Genomic DNA, 19,058 nt, shown 5'->3' with positions numbered 1-19,058 from the left:
ATCCCAACAGAAATGCTGACATTTCGTTTACATGCTTATACATTATTTATGCCAAAATAATTGCTTAATTTATAATGATCAGTTTCACTTTTATTATCAAAAATTAGAAATTAAATCATACAATTATCTTGAAAAAGAGGATTTGAATTATTTTCAAAGAAAAGGTGCATAACGCGTTTCATAATCTTCTTTTTTTTGGGGGGGGATATAGACCTAATCAATCTGCGAATATTTCAGATAATTTATTTCATAAATCATTCGCAAGACAACTATTACAAACGTAAATCACTTGGGGAACATACCCATTCATTTTAGTGTAAAATAGTAGCAAAGGTTCAGTTACTTTAGATATGTAATCGAGAAGAAAATGTTATGTCTGCTGAGATTAGAATCTTATGTGAATAATTTTTCTGACATGATTTCTCTATTCGTTATAATGTAACCAATTTCCAGATTTTTTCCCTCCTGCAGACTCCGTGTTATATGCAGTGATTTCTTCTTTGTACTACAAGAAAAAAAAATCAGATAACAGAAGAAAAATATGTAGTATTTTCTTTTGCACTGGCTGAATTTACAATATTCTTTCTTTGTGTTTTGAAGAGAAAGTGCAAATGACTTTTTTCTTACTATTTTTGCCATTATAACATCTCATATAATTATAAGAGTGACATTTTACCGTTTTTCTCCCACACAAGAAACAGAAATAAGGTAGTCATAATATTGTTGATTATGTCAAACTTCATTGTAGCAGAAATTTTTATTACAAAACTTTGTAATATATATCTCCGAAACAAGAAATTTGGAACCCATATCACACCAATGTTGAGTGTTGGCAAGGTGAAAATGTTCCCGTTATTATTTATATATTTCATTTATTAACTAGGGGGGGGGCTATGCCCAATCCCCCGTGTTCCGGTCTGGTGGGCCAGTTCTCCTTCAATTGTGATAGCTTGAAAGGGGGTTCCGCCCCTGAATTCTGATGACTCGAATTTTGAAGACTCGACACTCAAGGTAGCCCCTGAGTTTCAAAACGTTTCGAAAAACATGACACAAAAAGGCTTATCATTTTGTGTCATTGTATATAGGGTAGATTTTATTTCATTATTTTTTATTGTTTTGGTGAAATACTTTACCTGGTATTCCAGTTCCTGTTATATTTTATTCCTTCGAAAATATCATTCTGTGTCATAAAAATAACTTAAAAATTCGCCTTCAAGATGAAAAGGAAACAGTTCATTCAGGTATCCCTCTATCAATATTTGTAGTCCTGAAAAGGACTGTTTTGATGGCCTTGAAAACAAACATTTTTTATTTCATACTGTTCAGAATTTAAAATTCTTGAACAGTGTGGAACACCTTGAAGCAAGGGTAAACACACAAAGCAGTTTTGCACCAGATTTTTGTTTCCTTTCTGATATTTTTTTTATTACATACATAACATTTGCGTGCATTTTTTTTTTTTTATTAGCCGTTGGTGGTAGATTTTTGGGAAAATGGTTGGAGTTAGCAGTGTTCAACCTCAGATGTCTGGCAGGATTTCCTGTTTTTCTGCTTCTGAAGAAGGCGCATGTGCATTCAGCAATGCTTTTGCAATTTCTATTCTGTATTCTAGATATGTTATGGTAGACAAACATTTTTTCTTGTGCAGGAAGAAACTGTTCCGAATAACAAAATCCAATACATGTCCAAACACTTTTTTGTAATATTTTTTATACTGTTTCCTCATTACAGAGTAGAATGATAGCTGCTGATCACACCCGTCGACTCCACCCATAGTGTCGTTGTATGCACTCACAGCAATGGGTTTTTCTTTCTTCAAACCATGCTTCTCCACGGATTCCGTTGATGGATTGTGCAGGGAAGACAGCAGAAAAACATCTTTTTTGTCTTTCCAATGTAGTGCAAAGACTTTCCCTCACTGATAAGCTCGGATTTCCCCCTTCGATAGCTTTCCTGAAGCCAGATCTGGAGGCATATCTCGCCTTTTTGCATTTACAGTACCATAACTATCTGTACAATGCTGTAAAAGCAAATCAGCGAGTTCAGGACACATATGGTAATTATCCATTGTAATGCAGTAACCTATCCCCAGTAAAGGGTCTCTCAATATCAGACAATGTACATAAATAATATGTATATTGTCTGATTTATAATTTGCTAATTTAAAATAATCACCACATAGTTTCAGTATCGAAAAATTTAAAGTAATGTGGAACAATTACTGGAGAAAAATAATGAATTAAATAAAAATTGTACCTATGTTTCGTAACAGTTTTCGGGTGTGTGATAGTAATGCCACCGGAGGGGTTAAACTATCAGAGGCAAAATAAAGTTCAATTCTATTGTGAAAGGAAATGAAATTTTGATATACATATTTTGAATGATACAAATAAGCAAATGTATCGCTTACTTTAAAAATTGGAGAATAAAATATCTGAATTATGCAGAAAATATAAATTTAAATCATAACTATTCATTTCATTTTGTAATGACCAATTATACAAGGAAACCAAGAAAGTGAAAGTACAGTAGATTACTATACAACATGAAGAAAAAATTTAGTGATATGATTAAAGAATTTCATGTTATTCTCTATAGAGCAAAGTTGCTCAAGCATGTCCTAAAGGAAATCTGTGAAGTATTCTTCGATTTCGAAGGTTTTGTACAAAAATAAAAATAATATAAACTGGAACATAGCAAGCCGGTTTTCTTTTCTTTTTTTAAAAGAATATTTCAAATAATTATCATGCATTAATTTCTTCGAGAACAAAGAAAAATCTTTTGTCTACTAAGCGATTAGAAAAAAAATTAGCACAAAAAAAATAAAAAATTAAATTGGTTCTCCAAGGTAAGGCTTTGTTCACTTAAATATTTTTAAGTGAACAAATTATACAAGATCTTTATTTTGTCCAGACATTAAAATTGTATTGTACAATAAAAAGAGAAAACAAAATTATAAATAATTTCTCTATTTTTAGTCTCTATTCTATATAACTAAAATCCAGTTGACCAGCATAGAACAAGGATGTGTGTTTCTTGTTATAGGCAACTGAGAGGCAGCTATGAACGCGAGATAAACCGATTAACTGTTCTCTTCAACGTGAGGGTTTAATCACACCTTCTAATGAACATGAGGGTCAAATTGCACTTCTTATCCAGGTTCTTTCAACAGGTGGGCTGAAACATATCCAGATTTAGTTGGACGTCTATAGACGTCCTAGCTGTTTGGGAGGTTAAAACAGTGGTAATGTAAGATGGCAATCAGATAGTATACAGGCGTGAACTGGTTAATAATAAGTCAGGAAGCTTTCTGATCAACTGGTACATAATCTCTCTGATACATACTCTAAGTCTGAGTAGTCGTATGAGGGAGTCACTGTCAAGGCCACGGCAAAGAGACTGGTCACTCTCTGTATAGGTATCATGTTCACTAGTCTGTCTCTTTCCACTGCATGTCCCCCACTCTTTCTTTTCATGTAACAATAAACCAATAATGAAACAGATAAACAATGACAGCAACACTGCGATCAAAATAAAACTCCCTTGACAACAAATTCAGCCAAATAAATAAAACCAAACACAATACTCCAAACATATTAGGATCCCTACCAAAAAATAATGATTTCCATATCTATTACAAACATCTGTGGCATAAATTCTAAGATAAATAAATGATCATCACCACTTACAGACATCCAAATGAGGCCTCCTTCTCTTAACAGAAATCCAAATTGTATCCACATCAACCTTCAATGCTCAAATTATACCTTTCATAACTCATTTTGCCACAAAGGTGACACTTGTGCCTTTGTGCATTCTGACAATGCCTGCCAGAGAATACCAAATTTAGAATCTCCTGCTTTTGACCTTCTCTGGCTGAAGGTTTCCTAGCCTCTCTTAGCAAAATTCATCTGCTGCATTGATGACTGAGCTGAGTCATCAACTCAGAAAAGTCATCTTCCTAGGTGATCTGAACATCCACAACTCCAACTGGCTCCTCTTCTCCAACACTACTAATCAAACTAGACATGATGCAGATGTTTTTGCTATATGCAATGATCTAATGCAAATTGTACACCTACCTACATGAATTCCTGATAATCCCTTCCACTTTCTCCAAACCACTGATCCCTTTTTTAACTAGTAGGTTAGCTCTTCTCTTGGCAATGCTGTGCAAGTTTTCAGTCTCACAGATCAACATTCCTCTGACCACACCCAACCTCATGGCACTATAAAGATGCCAAGTGGGAAGACATCTTGAACTACTACTCTTCTTCAAGAACCTCAGCTTCATACTCAGCTTATGGTGAAGCACACAATAAATGTAACAGATAAACTTAGGTGTTGACAGGTATTCATTACTTATTTTTAAAGGTATTAAGAACACCAAATGAACTATTTTATAAAAAGATGATTTACTAACTGCTTATATTTTGCTGAATTTTAAATGAACATCATCAGAGCACAACACAGTATGTATATATGACAGTGAGTAAGTGAAAGAATACAATTGTAATGGAAAAAAGATATAAAGTTCTATTTTTTGCCCAAAATTTAGGAGACTGTTATCTTAAGAGCAACTCCCACATAGCTGTATTTTTTTTTTACAACATTACAGAATATTAAAATAGGACTTTAGATCGATTGTCCATTACAATTGTACTGTTTCACTTACTCGCTGGGACTTATACATGCTGCGTTGTGCTCTGATGATGCTGATTTGAAATTCAGTGAAATATAAGCAGTTAATAAAACATCTTTTTATAAAATAGTTTGTTTGGTGTTGTTAACATAGGACACCAGTTTTGTTAATATAGGACAACATTAAAAATAAGTCATGAATACACAATAAATGTAAAACAACTATCAGCAATCCAAATAAAATTTCATGTAGCAGATTTCAATTTCAATAGCAGAAAACTTGCCTCTCGTCCAAACAGAAGTTGTGCCTTCTGATCCCTCGCAAAAGCCATTTGACACAACTTCTGTTTGCTAGTGCTTCCACCTCTCTCCCTCTCTCTTTCCCTCTCTCCTATCCAGATGTCACCATTGTTACAGCAACCAAAGAAAAAGCTGACCTCCTGCCATCACTCTTTTATCTCTAAAGCCTGCATATATGACAAAGGCAAATCACCTCCTTCCATGCCAGAAACCAAGCACCATATGCCTCCAGTGGTCTTTTTGCAAAATTACATAAGAAGAATATTAGGTAGATGACTTTGTAATGTTCAGGTTGTCTAATGTTTTTCTTATATCCCAATGGCATCTCTCCTATTATACTCAAACATTGTGCTCTAGAGCTAACACCTGTTCTTTATCAGCTCTTTAATATTCTATACTCAGCTGGCACCTATCCCATTTCATGGAAGAAATCATATACCTGAGACAAAAGCCTAACATTCAACTACTGACCAATTGCCATCACCTCAATCCTCTCCAAAGTAATAATAGTCAACTTCTTTACTGCCCAGAAGATCACCAGGTAATCAGCAACCACCAGTATGGCCTGAACAAGATCCACAGCTGATCTCTTAGCCTACATCACCCACCACTGGACAAGTGCCATGGAAAGGTTCAGAGAAATATGCATTGTTAGCCTTGACATTTCCAGAGCTTTCAATTGTGTTTGAGATTGAGATATGCTTTGTAAACTGCATCTTTTGGTCTACCTGCCACCCTATGTAACCAGATATCCAACTTTGTCTCTGGTCATTCACTGCATGTCATGGTGGATGGCATCATTGCTTCAAACTTTGCAACCAAATTAGTCAAATTAGCAGAATAAATGTAGGTGTGCCTTGGGGCACACCTACATTTATTCTGCTAATTTGACAAACCATGTAGTGTGCAACCATCCCTTCCAGTGTTTAAGGCACTGGTTGCAAATGATCCTTACTCTAAGGATCATCTGCAACCAGTGCCTTAAACACTGATCTCCATACCATCTTTCAGTGGAGCATGGATAAACTGGTTTCCTTCAATGCCTCCAAAATGAAGTCATGCTTTTTCTCTTGCAAAAGGGATCTCAGCTCATCTTCCATTATCATCAGTAATACACACATCACCAGACAGGATTAGATATCTCTCCTCAGACTGACATATGCTTCCAGCCTCTCCTGGAAGCATATGTCCTGTCTAATGCTTTCTCTGAGGATGAGAAAGCATTAGTACTTTCTGAGCCTCAGAGGTGTTGTGGAAGAGCAGGAAAGTGAAGTAGGAGAGTTTGTGAACAGCACGAGTGAAGAGGATGAAAGGGGAAGGAACACAAGACATACAGGGAAAAGAAGGGAGTCATAATTGACAGGGAGACACTGTGTGAGAAGTGTTTCAAGAGTAGATGCTTGAGTGTGCAGGAAAGGACTAAGATAGTCAAGTATGAGGGGAGTGATATTTAGGTCTGCAGATAGGTGTAATATCAGTGATGATAGAGAGGAATAGACAGTATGGAGTGACTATGGAGAAGCCATAGTCCCTCTGAGAACTGGGGTCAATGGGGGCTTGTTATAGAAACAGAAATTAGCTAGTGTGTATGTTTATAAATGCTGGAAGTATTTGAAACAAGGGGGAATGAAATTATAGCATTGGCAGAGTTCATTTGCCCAAAAATTGTTGGAATAAGTGAAACATAGTTGAATGAGAATGACATTCTTAGAGGAACATAGATGGTAGGATATGTAATCTTTTGTTAAGACAGACAAGGCAGAAAGGGGAAAGGAGTGCTTTTGATGATGGCAGAGGAGTTGTGCCCATCTAGGGAGGAGATACAAGGAGCAAACACTGATAGTGGTTTTGAAGCAGTATGGTGTGAAGCAGAAGTGGACAGGATGAAACGTTTAAATGTTTAGTAGGGTGTTGCTATAGACCTGGTGATGTGGAAGGCAGTGAGAAGGAAATGTTTTAGACAAACTGGTCTGGCTAATAAGAAAAGGGGTGATCATTGTGGTAGTATAGACTGGAATGAAGAGACAGCATTTGGAACCAAAGAGAATGAATTTCTTGAGTTTTTGAGGAATATCTATTTTAGGCAGTATGTAACAGAGGCTATACAAGGATCGAGGGTCTTGGATTTGATTATCACATCAGAGGTTATTGTAAATGAAGTGTCAAAACTTCCTCTAGTCAGTGAAAATGACTATCAAGTGATTACTTCATGGTGGGTGGGTGGGTGATAGTGGCCAGCCATATCAGGACTTTTGTGAGATTTGTTATATGTGGAACTATAAGGTGGATGATTATGACAAACTCAGGATGTGGCTTGCAGCAAATCATGCAATGACAGTGTATTACAAAGGTCAAGAGATTTAAAAAAAGGCAGGTGTAAAATGGATGACTAAAGAGGTGAAGCATGCAGTCTGGAAGAAAAAGGTAGCACAAAAAAGCAGAGCAAAGGCGGCACAGGAAGAGTGCAATAACCAGGTTACATGAGGAAAACAAAGAGCAAGAAAGGAAAGTGACTTGCTTGGTAGCAAAAGTGCAGTATGAGCAGAAGTTAGCAAATAAGGCTGAAAGAAATCCTAGGGAGAGTTTTCATTATGTGGCCAGTATAAGGAAGAATGATTATCACAGGATGATGCTGGTTAGTGATAATGGGAGAATGATAAACACTGAGGAGGATACAGCAGAGATGTTAAATGAGTAATTTGTTAAAGTATTTCATCCTTGTGAATGTAACATAATTATTATTATTATTAAACAAGACCTCATGGAGTCAAAGACTCATCTAGGAGGTCCTTTTATCTCACACACATCTCATCATACCGGGTCTTAAACACATTCAAACTCCTTGCAGACACCACACTCTCAGGCAAGGCATTCCAATCATTCACAACTCTGCACGAAAAAAACCTGCCTCTCACTCCCCTACTCACACCCTCTTTATACAGTTTCCAGGGATGACATCTGGTTCTACCCTGATCTCCCACTATTCGCTGTAGAACTTCTCCACCATTGATCCTATAGCAACCCCTTACCAACTTGTAGGTCTCTATCATATCTCCCCTCTTCCTTCTCTCCACTATTCTCTGCAAATTACATCTTTTCAATCTTTCCTCATACTCGACATTCCAGAGGTCAGAAACTACCTTAGTCAGTCGCCTTTGGACCCTTTCCAACATCTCTTCATCCTTCTGAAAACCAGGTGACCAAATCTGGGCACAATAGTCCATGTGTGGCCTAATCAAAGCCTTATACAATGGAACAAGAATCTCCCTACTTCTACACGTCAGTGTCCTCCTCATCATTCCCAGAAGTCTTTGTGTTGTCTTCACAATTTTGGCGATGTGACCCCTAAATTTTAGATCCTTATCCACTATCACTCCCAGATCTCTTATTTCCTCTACTTCCAACAATATATTCTTACCAAGCATAAATTCTGCATCCCATCTTTGTTTTCCAAATTTTAAAACCTTACATTTTGCAACATTGAACTCACACCCCCATTTGCTTGCTCAATCACTCAATTTATTAAAGTCTTCTTGCAAGGCCACAACATCTTCACTACTCTTTATGGTTTGTCCCAACTTTGCATCATCTGCAAACAACTGAATATCTCCATCCAAATCTTCGCCAATATCATTAATATACAAGTTAAATAGTAATGGCCCTAAAACAGATCCCTGAGGCACTCCACTAGTGACTTTCCTTTTCCTGGATATTGCACCCCCATACACAACTTGTTGATACCTATCAGATAGCCAGTCTCCAATCCAATGCACTAATCTAATATCCAACCCCATCTGCTCTAGTTTGACTGTCAACTTATCATGAGGCACTCTATCAAAAGCTTTTGCGAAATCCAAGTATATTTCTGTGTATCCTTCTCCTCTGTCCAAGGAAGCAGTCACTTTATTGTAATAAGTAAGTAGATTACTAAAACACGACCTCCCTTTAGCAAATCCATGCTGTCCATCAAAGATTATACCATTGTTGTCAACCCAACTCTGGATTCTAGTTCTCACAAGCTTCTCCAACAACTTAACCACAACACCCGACACACAGATAGGCCTATAGTTTGATGCTTGAGTTCGATCACCTCCTTTATGAAGTGGCACAATCTTGCCCTCCTTCCACTCTTTAGGGACTTGACCAAGTGCAAGACTCGTATTAAAAAAATATGTCAAGGCAGGTGTCAACTCTCTGGCACATTCCTTCAGAATACGCGGTGATATATTATCAAGTCCCACAGCCTTATTTACATCTAGTTTACTCAACTCCCCAAACACCTCTTGCTCACTTACAGTCAGTCTCTCCTCCCCATCATCAACTGCTCTTAATCTCTCCATGAAGTCACATTCACAAGATTGAAAGATCTTTATGAACTGCTCATTAAGTATCTCCACCACACATTCTGCAACAGCTGTCTTTATACCATTTCCTCCAATCAATGTCATCCTTCCATAATCATTCTTTCTTTTGCTGGCTACATATCGAAAGAACTCCCTAGGATTCTTTTTAGCTTCATTAGCTAACTGCTGTTCATACCTCTCTTTAGCTACTCTCACCAACCAAGTCACTCTCCTTGCCTGGTCTTTGTAGAACTCATGAAATTGGTTACTTCCACTTCTCTTATGCTGCCTCCACAATGCCCTTTTTCTCTGTATTGCATGCTTAATCTCTTTATTCATCCATCTCACACCTAACTTATTTAACCTTCTCACCCGTGGTATACATTTAGACATTGCATCCACTAAATATTTTTTGAAAATCCCCCAAGCTGCATTGATCTCTTTTCCAGCTAACTCCTCATTCCATGCTACACCTGCAAGCTGTCTCCTGAGCTCTTCATAATCACCCCCCTTGTAGTTCCACATATACCCTTTTTTCACAGGGGTCCTTGCACTGCTGGCAACCACCCAAGTCATCACCTCATGGTCACTTTCACCAATTGGTGGATGATTTGATTCCTCATTGATAATTACATCCTCCGATGAGATGACCAAATCCAAGACCCTTAATCCTCTTGTGCCCTCTGTTACATACTGTCTGAGGTAGTTATCCCTCAAAAACTCAAGAAATTCATTTTCTTTACTTCCAGTTGCTATCTCTTCATTCCAGTCTATATTGCCATAATTAAAATCACCCATAATGATCACCCTTTTCTTATTTGCTTGGCTTATTTGACTATACATTTCACTATCACCACCATCCACATTACCAGGTCTATAACAACATCCCACCAAGTATTTGATTCTATTCACCTCTATCTCACACCATACTGCCTCAAAACCACTGGCCCCATTTCCCCCTTGCATCTCTACCTTGTATGGACATAACTCTTTCTCTATCATCAATAGCACTCCCCCTCCCTTTTTACCCCTTCTATCCTCACGAAACACATCATACCTTTCCATCTCTATTCCTGTCAGGATGTCATCCTCATCTAACCATGTCTCACTTATTCCGACAATCTCTGGGTGCACAGACGCAATTAGTGCAACCATTTCATCCGCCTTGTTTCTTATACTTCTAGCATTGGTATACAAACACAACAACTCATTTCTGGATCTACAGCTAGTTCCACTGATACCACTCACTCGATGTGATCTCTCCATGCTGGACTGGGGCCATTTCCCTTTCTGCTTCTTCATTTTAGAACCCTTTGCAATTCCATCTGTTTCCTTTTGATCCCTGATCATCCCATTACTTTCCTGCCTACACATTCTCTCACCTCCTCTTGGAGCATCCACCTTTCTCACGCTGTGTATCCCTGTCCACCATAATACAGTAGAGAAACCACTGATGGTGGGTGAGCAGAAGGTATATGAGGAATTGAGTAAACGTCGATGTCGATAAGCCCATGGGACTTGATGGCATGTCTCCATGTGTCTTGAAGGAATGTTTCAGGGAGTTAACAATAGCTTTAACTTACCTTTTAACATGAGTCTTAGACTGGACTAGGTTCCAAAGAAGTGGGAAGAGGGAAAAATTGGTCTGCTTCATAAAGGGGTGATAAAACTAAGGCTTCAAATTATAGGCTAGTCTGCTTGTGTGGAGTTGTGGAGCTGTCAGAGAAGCTGGTGAGTATTAAGATTCAGAACTGGGTAGTCAGCAACAGCATTCTCTTTGATGGACAGCATGTGTTTGCTAAAGGAATATCATGTTTTAGCAATCACCTTACTTATTATAACAAGGTGATGAATACATTAGACAAGGGTGATGCACATACAATAGTATATTTAGATTTTGCAAAGACCTTTAATAGAATGCCACATGACAAGCTAGTAATTAAATTTGAACAGACAGGGTTGGATGGTAGATTAGTGCATTGTACTGGAGATTGGTGGCTGATAGGGATTGGCAGGTTGTGTATGGGCGAGTGATATCTCAGAAGAGGAAAGTCACTAGTAGCATGTCCTAGAGTCTGTTTTGGAAGCCATTATTGTTTAATTTGTATGTAAATGTCATTGCAAAGGGGTTAAATGGTGATATGCAGTTGTTTGCAGATGATGCAAAGTTAGGGAAAGTTATAATCGTATTTGTAAAAATATGATGTCTGCACATAAAAAAGTTTAAAGGCCTAAAAAAAGAACTCTGCCTCCAACCCTCAAATACCGCTCAACATGCTAATTAACTTTTCTTCCATTACCCTGAAGCTCTCAGTGCACTTGCCTGTGGCCACAACTTCAGTGTAGTTCCCAAAAACAATACCGTCCGAAGAAATAATGATACAAGTAGAACGTGGTATCCGCAACCTGCCCCATATTGCTAACAATATCAGACTGGATGTAGCCAGAGTCCTTACCAAAGCTAAACCACCTAAAACCAACCTATCCAAGGAAGAACTAAAAGCTCTATGAGAAATAAAGAACAACAGCAAAATAGTAATCCAAAGCAGATAAGGGAAATGCCACTGTGGTTCTCAACCAAACGGACTAAACAGGTAAGCTTTCAACTTTACTGTTAGATCATTCTACCTACCCATTGAATATGATCCCACCAGCTCCCAAATTAGAACACTCCAAAAGCTCCTTAAGAAGATTACTTCTTGGCCTGAGGAAGTGACTAGCAAACTAAAACCTTTCAACTCTAGACCCCTCCCCCCTCTTGAATATATGGACTACCAAAAATCCATAAACAGAATGTGATTAAGTCCCATTGTGGATGGCACTGATTTCCCCACATACAAATTAGCTGAACATTTAGCCAAAGTGCTCACACATTATACTGGCAACACACCATCACACATAAAAAACTCAGCCCACTTTAAAGCCAGTATAGAGAACCTAATCACTCCAACACGCTGAAATAATGGTCAGTTTTGATGTCTCCTCCTTATTCACAAATGTCCCACTCAAAGATACCTTAGATCTCATCCAAACCAAATTTCCTTATCTCAGCCCTATTTCAGTTCACCATGAACTCAGGCTATTTCATTTGGCAGGGAAAATTCTACAAACAGATTGAGGGTATAGCCATGGGTTCTCCACCCCCTCCCACTAGCAAACTACTTTATGGAGACTTTTGAAGAAAAAGCCTTAAACTCAGTCCCACAAAAACCCACTCTTGGCTATGCTACGTGGGTGATGTGTTCTCCATTTTTTGGCACATGGTTTAAACACACTCCACAACTTCACACACACCTAAACAATCAACACCCCAGAATCCAGTTCACCTTGGAAAAAGAAAGTAACAACTGTCTCCCTTTTCTAGACACTCTGATTATACACCAGCCTGATGGATCCCTGGCCTTCTCTGTTTACAGAAAACCGACCCGTACAGGTAGATACATTCACCAACAATCACACCATTCTTCCCACAACAATATGGAATTATGAAAACCGTATATAACAGGGCAAAATCAATCTGTTCAGACAACAATACCTAACTACTGAACTTAACCATATCCTTAACACCTTCACAGCCAATGGCTACAACCCCCCGAAAAACTCCAGAAAATATTAAAACCAGTTAACCACAATCCCCCCCCCCCTTAACAGAGATTACACTAAATCTATCACCATTCCCTATATCAGGGCACATCTGAAAAGCTCACAAAAATCCTAAAAAAATATGACCTGACTACCTGTTACATACCACATAAAAAATTGGCATTCCTTATCCACTCCACCAAAGACCAGCCACTTCCCCTAGACCTACCTGAAGTATACCAGGTCCCTCACAGCTCTAAACTGTCCTACTACAGCCAAACAGTCAGGACAGCTAATATCAGTATTTCTGAACACAAAGATTACATGCCTTGGCAACACACTCACAACCTTTCCTACCATTCTGTTATCTTTCACTCTCCTGAATAACTTGTGTATATCCATCCTCAAATTCTCCTTCTGTCAAACCAAATCATGTTCTCTTAGTTGCCATTAGCATCAAATCATATCCCATTCATCTTTCCTATTCCTTCTGAAAAACCTTGATCTTCTGGAACTCTCATTCACTTATACTTTTAATAATGGAATCTCCATCAATTGCCACTCTTATGTCATTCATCCACTCTTACATACACAGCTCATCATGCCTTGACTTAAATGCATTCACTGTCCCTTTCGCAATGCAAAATTCTCCATACAAAAAATCTACTCTCATCCCCTTGCTAATATCCTCATTATACAGCTTCCAGGGATGACTAGTTCTCCTCCTGGCTCTCTCTCTCTCTCTCTCTCTAGATATTCTATGAAAAATCTCATCCACATTAACTGGTATCACTCCTTACCAACTTATATGTCTCAATCATGTCCTCCCTCCTCCTTCTGTCCACTAGGTGCTGCTGTTTGCATTCTCTCAATCTGTCCAATTACTCCAGAGACTGACTTAGTCAATCATCTCTGAACCCCCTCATCATCATCATCATCATTTTTAAAACAGGGCTACTAAATCTGTGCACAGCAATCCATATGTAGCCTGATCAAAGCCTTGTACAATGGAATCATACCATCCTTACATCTCTACATGTCAGTGTTCTCTGCCTCATTGCCATAATCTGCATGTCATCCTCACAATTTTAGCAGAATGTGCCCAAAATTTCAAGTCACTATTCACTATTATCCCTAGACTATTCATTTCATCCACCTCCTTGAAGATATCCCTAATAGTCCTATACACTGACTTTAATTTTTTCAGAAAATGACAACATATACTAAAATATTAATTAAAAAACTTTAAGAAATACTTTCCTATATTTTGGCAATGTTACATTGCTATCTTCTGCAAACATAAACTATGATATGTGCACGCAGGCACTAATAATGAGCAAATGAGGCTGAAGAAGGCAACTGCCATTGTTCCTAGAGTCCTAAAGGTGCCTGCCCCCTAGTGAGATAAATTGGGTTGTTTTGGAAAACATAAAAAACACTGTAAACATTGTACCACTGCAGTGTGGTACAATGTTTCTTTACGGTGTTTTTTATGTTTGCTTTTAATGTTCTCACGCCTTAAGAAGTCGGCATTTCTACGAAATATGTTGTGTGTTAAATTAAATTAATTTGTTTTTCTAATTCTCGGAATTCAGTCAGAAAATAATATGAACCCCCCCCCACACACACACACATACATATATATATATATATATATATATATATATATATATATATATATATATATATATATATATATATATATATACACACACATATATATATATACAACAGTGGGCTGAAAAGTTCTCAGCCTAACAATGAAGAACCGAATTTATAATTTCAAAATTATTTTTATTTTTCAACATAATCTCCCTTAAGACTAATACATTTATTCCAGCAATACTCCAGTACCATTATCCTGTCCCTGTAGTGGTTCTCAGTAAGATCTGCAAAATCTCAGTAAGATGCTGCAATCACCTCTTGATTCGAAGAAAAACGCTGACCAGTGAGGAAGAGTTTTAGTTTTGGGAAGAGATAGAAGTCAGAGGGAGCCAAATTTGGGAAATAGGGTGGATGTTCCAACAATTCATAGTGCAGATCCCTTAATTTTCCCATTGCCAAAACACCTTTGTGGTCAGGTGCATTGTCCTGATGAAAGATGATTTTTTTTCTTCTGCAAACTGGCTCTTTTCTTATGAATTTTTTGTCTAGTCTGGTTAAAAGATTGGAATAATATTCCCCAGTTATTGTTTTACCCTTTTAAATGAGGATGATATCCTGATGGAAATAGAAACAGAGGGATGCAATGTTTTCTGTGAGGAGAGAAAGGGGAAAAAGAGAGAGAGAGAGAGAGAGAGAGAGAGAGAGTGCTGTTGATAATTTGCACAAGGTGGTGGATATAAGGGAGAATAGCAGTGACTTTGAGGAAGTATGTAGTGAAGAGGATGAGATATTTAGATGAAAGTTACTATAGGCCAGAGAATGTAGAGGGCGATGATGAAGAATATATAAGCAACTTGAATTACAGAATGAGAAAAACATGATCATTATGGATGATTTTAATTATGATTTTAATCATATATTAATTTTAATATACATTGAAATAAGGAAAATGAGTTTTTGAGGGACAGCTATCTTAAGAAATATGTAACAAAAGATAAAGCAATTAAACATGCCAAGAAGTTATATTCTTCATTTAATCCTTTATCCAAGTGAAAGCAAACAATCTTTGTGCATGAAGTATCTTCACGACTGGGCTACTTTTATATAGAGGTTAATGACTTTACATCTGTTACCTTAGTATTCCATAATGCAAAGCGCACATCCTTTTGAATATGTGTAAGGCATGCATTATGGGTAGGGCGACTACCCAGACTGATTTTAACCTTTATTGAGGTTTCATCACTGGGAGCAAGACACAGAAGAAATAATGCCTTTCCATAATGCATTGCATTATACACATCTGAAAGAGTGTGTGCACTTTGAATTATTGGATACTACAGCATTGATGTGAAGTCATTAACCTCTATATGCAAATAGCCTAGTCGTGAAGATACTTCATGCACAAACGTTTTTTTTTACACTTGGATAAAGGATTAAACCGTTAATAAAATTTCTTAGCACCTTTAATTTATAGTATAACCAAGTAAACAAACTTTCAACATGAGGATCATGAGTCTTAAATCTGATCGTTCCATCAGAGGATGCAATTGTGAATGGGGGTGTTGCATCTCCCTCCAGTTGGCAAGAGTGACCATGGAGTAATCACTTGGATGGTGGCCAGACATATGAAGATTTCTGTGAGAAAAGGATGTTTATCTTATCAAACAAAGCTCATTCAAATTTTTGCATTCACAACACTTTTGGGCGATGCATCCAATCACCATCTACTCTCTATGCAAAAAAAAACTTGTTCCTTATTCTCTTGCTCACACTCTTTAAACAGTTTCCGGGGCTTGCTTCATGTTCTATTCCTGTCTCCAATTCAATGCAAAATTATTTTCACAGGTTTTTAATCCATCGAGTTCTGATATTAATAACAATAGCTGAAGACCACCAAAATGAGATTTCCCATGAAGATAGAAGACAAAACCATGAGAAGAGACAATCAAAACAATAAAAACAAGTTTAGGAGTAAAGTAACTAAAAGCAGTTATCTAAAAAAAAAAAAACTAAAGTAGTTTGGATATGTTCACAGAATGGAAAATGAGAAATCCAAAGTAATCCTGCTAAGCAAGAATACAGAATAGAAGACCCAGAAGTAGACCTAAGAAGACATGGGAACAAACATCCAAAACATATTGAGAGAGGAGTAAAATGGAATGATCCCAAGATATTAACTAGATATTAAAAGAAATGGAATGCTCTTTTTAGTATCTCTACACTATCAGGTAGAAGCAGACTAACTGAATAAGTCATAGAAGAAGTAATATATAATAAGAAGTTTATATAATTCTGATGGACTGCATCTAAACAGATTTAATGTTAGGTATATATAGAGAGAGCTTTGTTTGCTAAGCATGCTGAAGTGCAAATTCAGGAAAACATAAGCACTTAGGGTGGAAGCAGGTGAGTTTATGTGAAGGCACCCATGAGGCGAGTGAGTGAGTGAGTGTGAGAATAACCAAGTGTGGAATCTTGTCTCTCAAGCAAAATATTGAATATGGCTGTATAAACAACAGATTATTATATTATACTTTTAACAAATCATTATATTATACTTTTAACATACCTTATAGCCAGTAATTATTCCATTGGTAACATCAGGAGGTGACCATTTAATATGAAGTGATGTATCTGTGCGTGATACCAGGGACAGGTATAATGGAGGTCCTGGTACTAGAAAGAAATAAATCACTTAAATAATCTTATAAAATGCATAACCAGCAGCAGTGGCTGGAGAGCAGGAAATGGGCTAGCCATGTATGTAAAAGGACTCGTTCTTATAAAGCACTGTACTCACTACAAAAAAGAGGAGTCTGACTGGAATATGTATTATCAGCATTGTTGTTTAGGATTACTGTAGATCAACGATTGTAAGTCTCCTGCCATTGCTATGACAGAAGCAAAGTAAGGAGGAGAACACTGATAGAAAATGAATCAATATGTATGTTGTGCAAAAGGAATGAAGTAGGATTTATGGATCTGTGATCTGTGCATCATAGAAAGAAGGATTTGTATAATACTGATGGACTGCATCTAAACAGATTTAATGTTAGGTGTATATAGAGAGCTTTGTTTGCTAAGCGTGCTGAAGTGCAAATTCAGGAAAAACATAAGCAATTAGGGTGGAAGCAGGTGAGTTTATGTGAAGGCACACATGAGGTGAGTGAGTGAGTGTGAGAATGACCAAGTGTGGAATTTTGTCTCTCAAGAAAAATATTGAACAGAGTAGTCCATTCAGGAAGTAAGGGAGATTGGGTTCCCAAAGAGAAATGTTTCAGCACTTCAGTTTCTGTACACTAATAACAGAAGTATTAGGAACAAGAGGAGAGGAGTTCTGGGTATTAGGTACTTCAATCTCATCTAAAGTTATTATTATTATTATTATTCAGGCCTCCATGGAGTCAAAAGAGTCATTGTGGGAGGTCCTTTCTAAGAAACACAAGTCTATCAAGAGTCATTGAGGAAGGTCCCTCCTATGAAACACAAAGACTATCATGCTACTTCTTAAACTCATTGACTGTTCTCGCTCTCACCACTCCATCAGGCAATGCATTCCATGGTTCAACCACCCTCCACGCAAAGAAACCACTCCTCACCCTCTTTCTCACAGTTTCCTTTTGTAACTTCCAGGGATGGCCCCCTTGTCATGACTCCTTCCTGCTGTTCAACCAAGCGAAAGAGCTCCCCATTGCCAACCCTGTAACCACCTCTCAACAGTTTAAAATCTCAATCATATCATCTCCCCTTCTTCCATTGACCAAACTCTGCAGTCCACACTCCCTCAGCCAATCTGCATTACTAACATTGTACAGTCCTGACACCATCTTTATTATCTGCCTTTGTACCCTTTCCACAGTTAATTTATCCCCTTCAAATCCTGGAGACCAGAACCGAGAACAATAGTCTAAGTGTGGTCTGATTAGAGTCTTATACAACGGAATGATAACCATTTTATCTCTGCAGGTCAGTGTCCTTCTCATTATTGCAGCAATCCTCTGTGTTACCTTCACTACCTTTGCAATATGTCCCATAAATTTCAGGTTTCTATCACTCATCAACTCCAGATCTCTTGTCTCCACTACTTCCTCCAGTTTAACTCCTCCCACAGAGTATGCAGCGTCCCATCGATGTGTCCGAAACCTCAATACCTTACATTTTGCTGCATTAAACCGACACCCCCCCCCATTCATTTGATCATCTATCTAGCTTATTCAAATCCACTTGCAGGGCTACCACATCTGCACTGTTACTAATAACCCTTTCCAGCTTCGCATCATCTGCAAACAACTGAATATCCCCTTGCAATCAACAATGTCATTGATATAAAGTTTAAACAATATAGGTCCCAGTACTGAGCCCTGTGGAACCCACTTGTAACCTTCTGCCTCTTTGATATTGCTCCACCATACACAACTCTCTGATACCTATTGGACAGCCAATACTGAATCCAGTTGACCAAACTGACATCCAGACCCATGTGCTGCAACTTGAATATCAGCTTATCATGTGGCACCCTGTCAAATGCCTTCACTAAGTCTAAGAAAATGGCAGTATATGCCTTTCCTTCATCTAATGCTCTTGTAA

At 37.8% G+C, this 19,058-nt stretch overlaps 1 protein-coding gene across 1 annotated transcript in view; it reads right to left on the bottom strand.

Annotated features, from left to right (window-relative positions):
• The window catches only part of LOC150108517 (receptor-type tyrosine-protein phosphatase mu-like), a 1,155,664-nt gene that overhangs the window by 466,966 nt on the left and 669,640 nt on the right, over positions 1 to 19,058 (bottom strand). Inside the window, exon 24 of the mRNA XM_090415942.1 lies at positions 17,041 to 17,147. Within this exon, the coding sequence (XP_090272068.1) occupies positions 17,041 to 17,147 (107 nt within the window). The remainder of the gene's footprint in view (positions 1 to 17,040; positions 17,148 to 19,058) is intronic.

Source organism: Typopeltis vanoorti, chromosome 3, assembly GCF_054136105.1.
Source record: "Typopeltis vanoorti isolate ZY-2024b chromosome 3, IOZ_Tvanoo_1.0, whole genome shotgun sequence".
NCBI lineage: Eukaryota > Metazoa > Arthropoda > Arachnida > Uropygi > Thelyphonidae > Typopeltis > Typopeltis vanoorti.
Note: the sequence above shows the minus strand (reverse complement) of the source record. Positions and strands in the feature narration are given on the sequence as shown.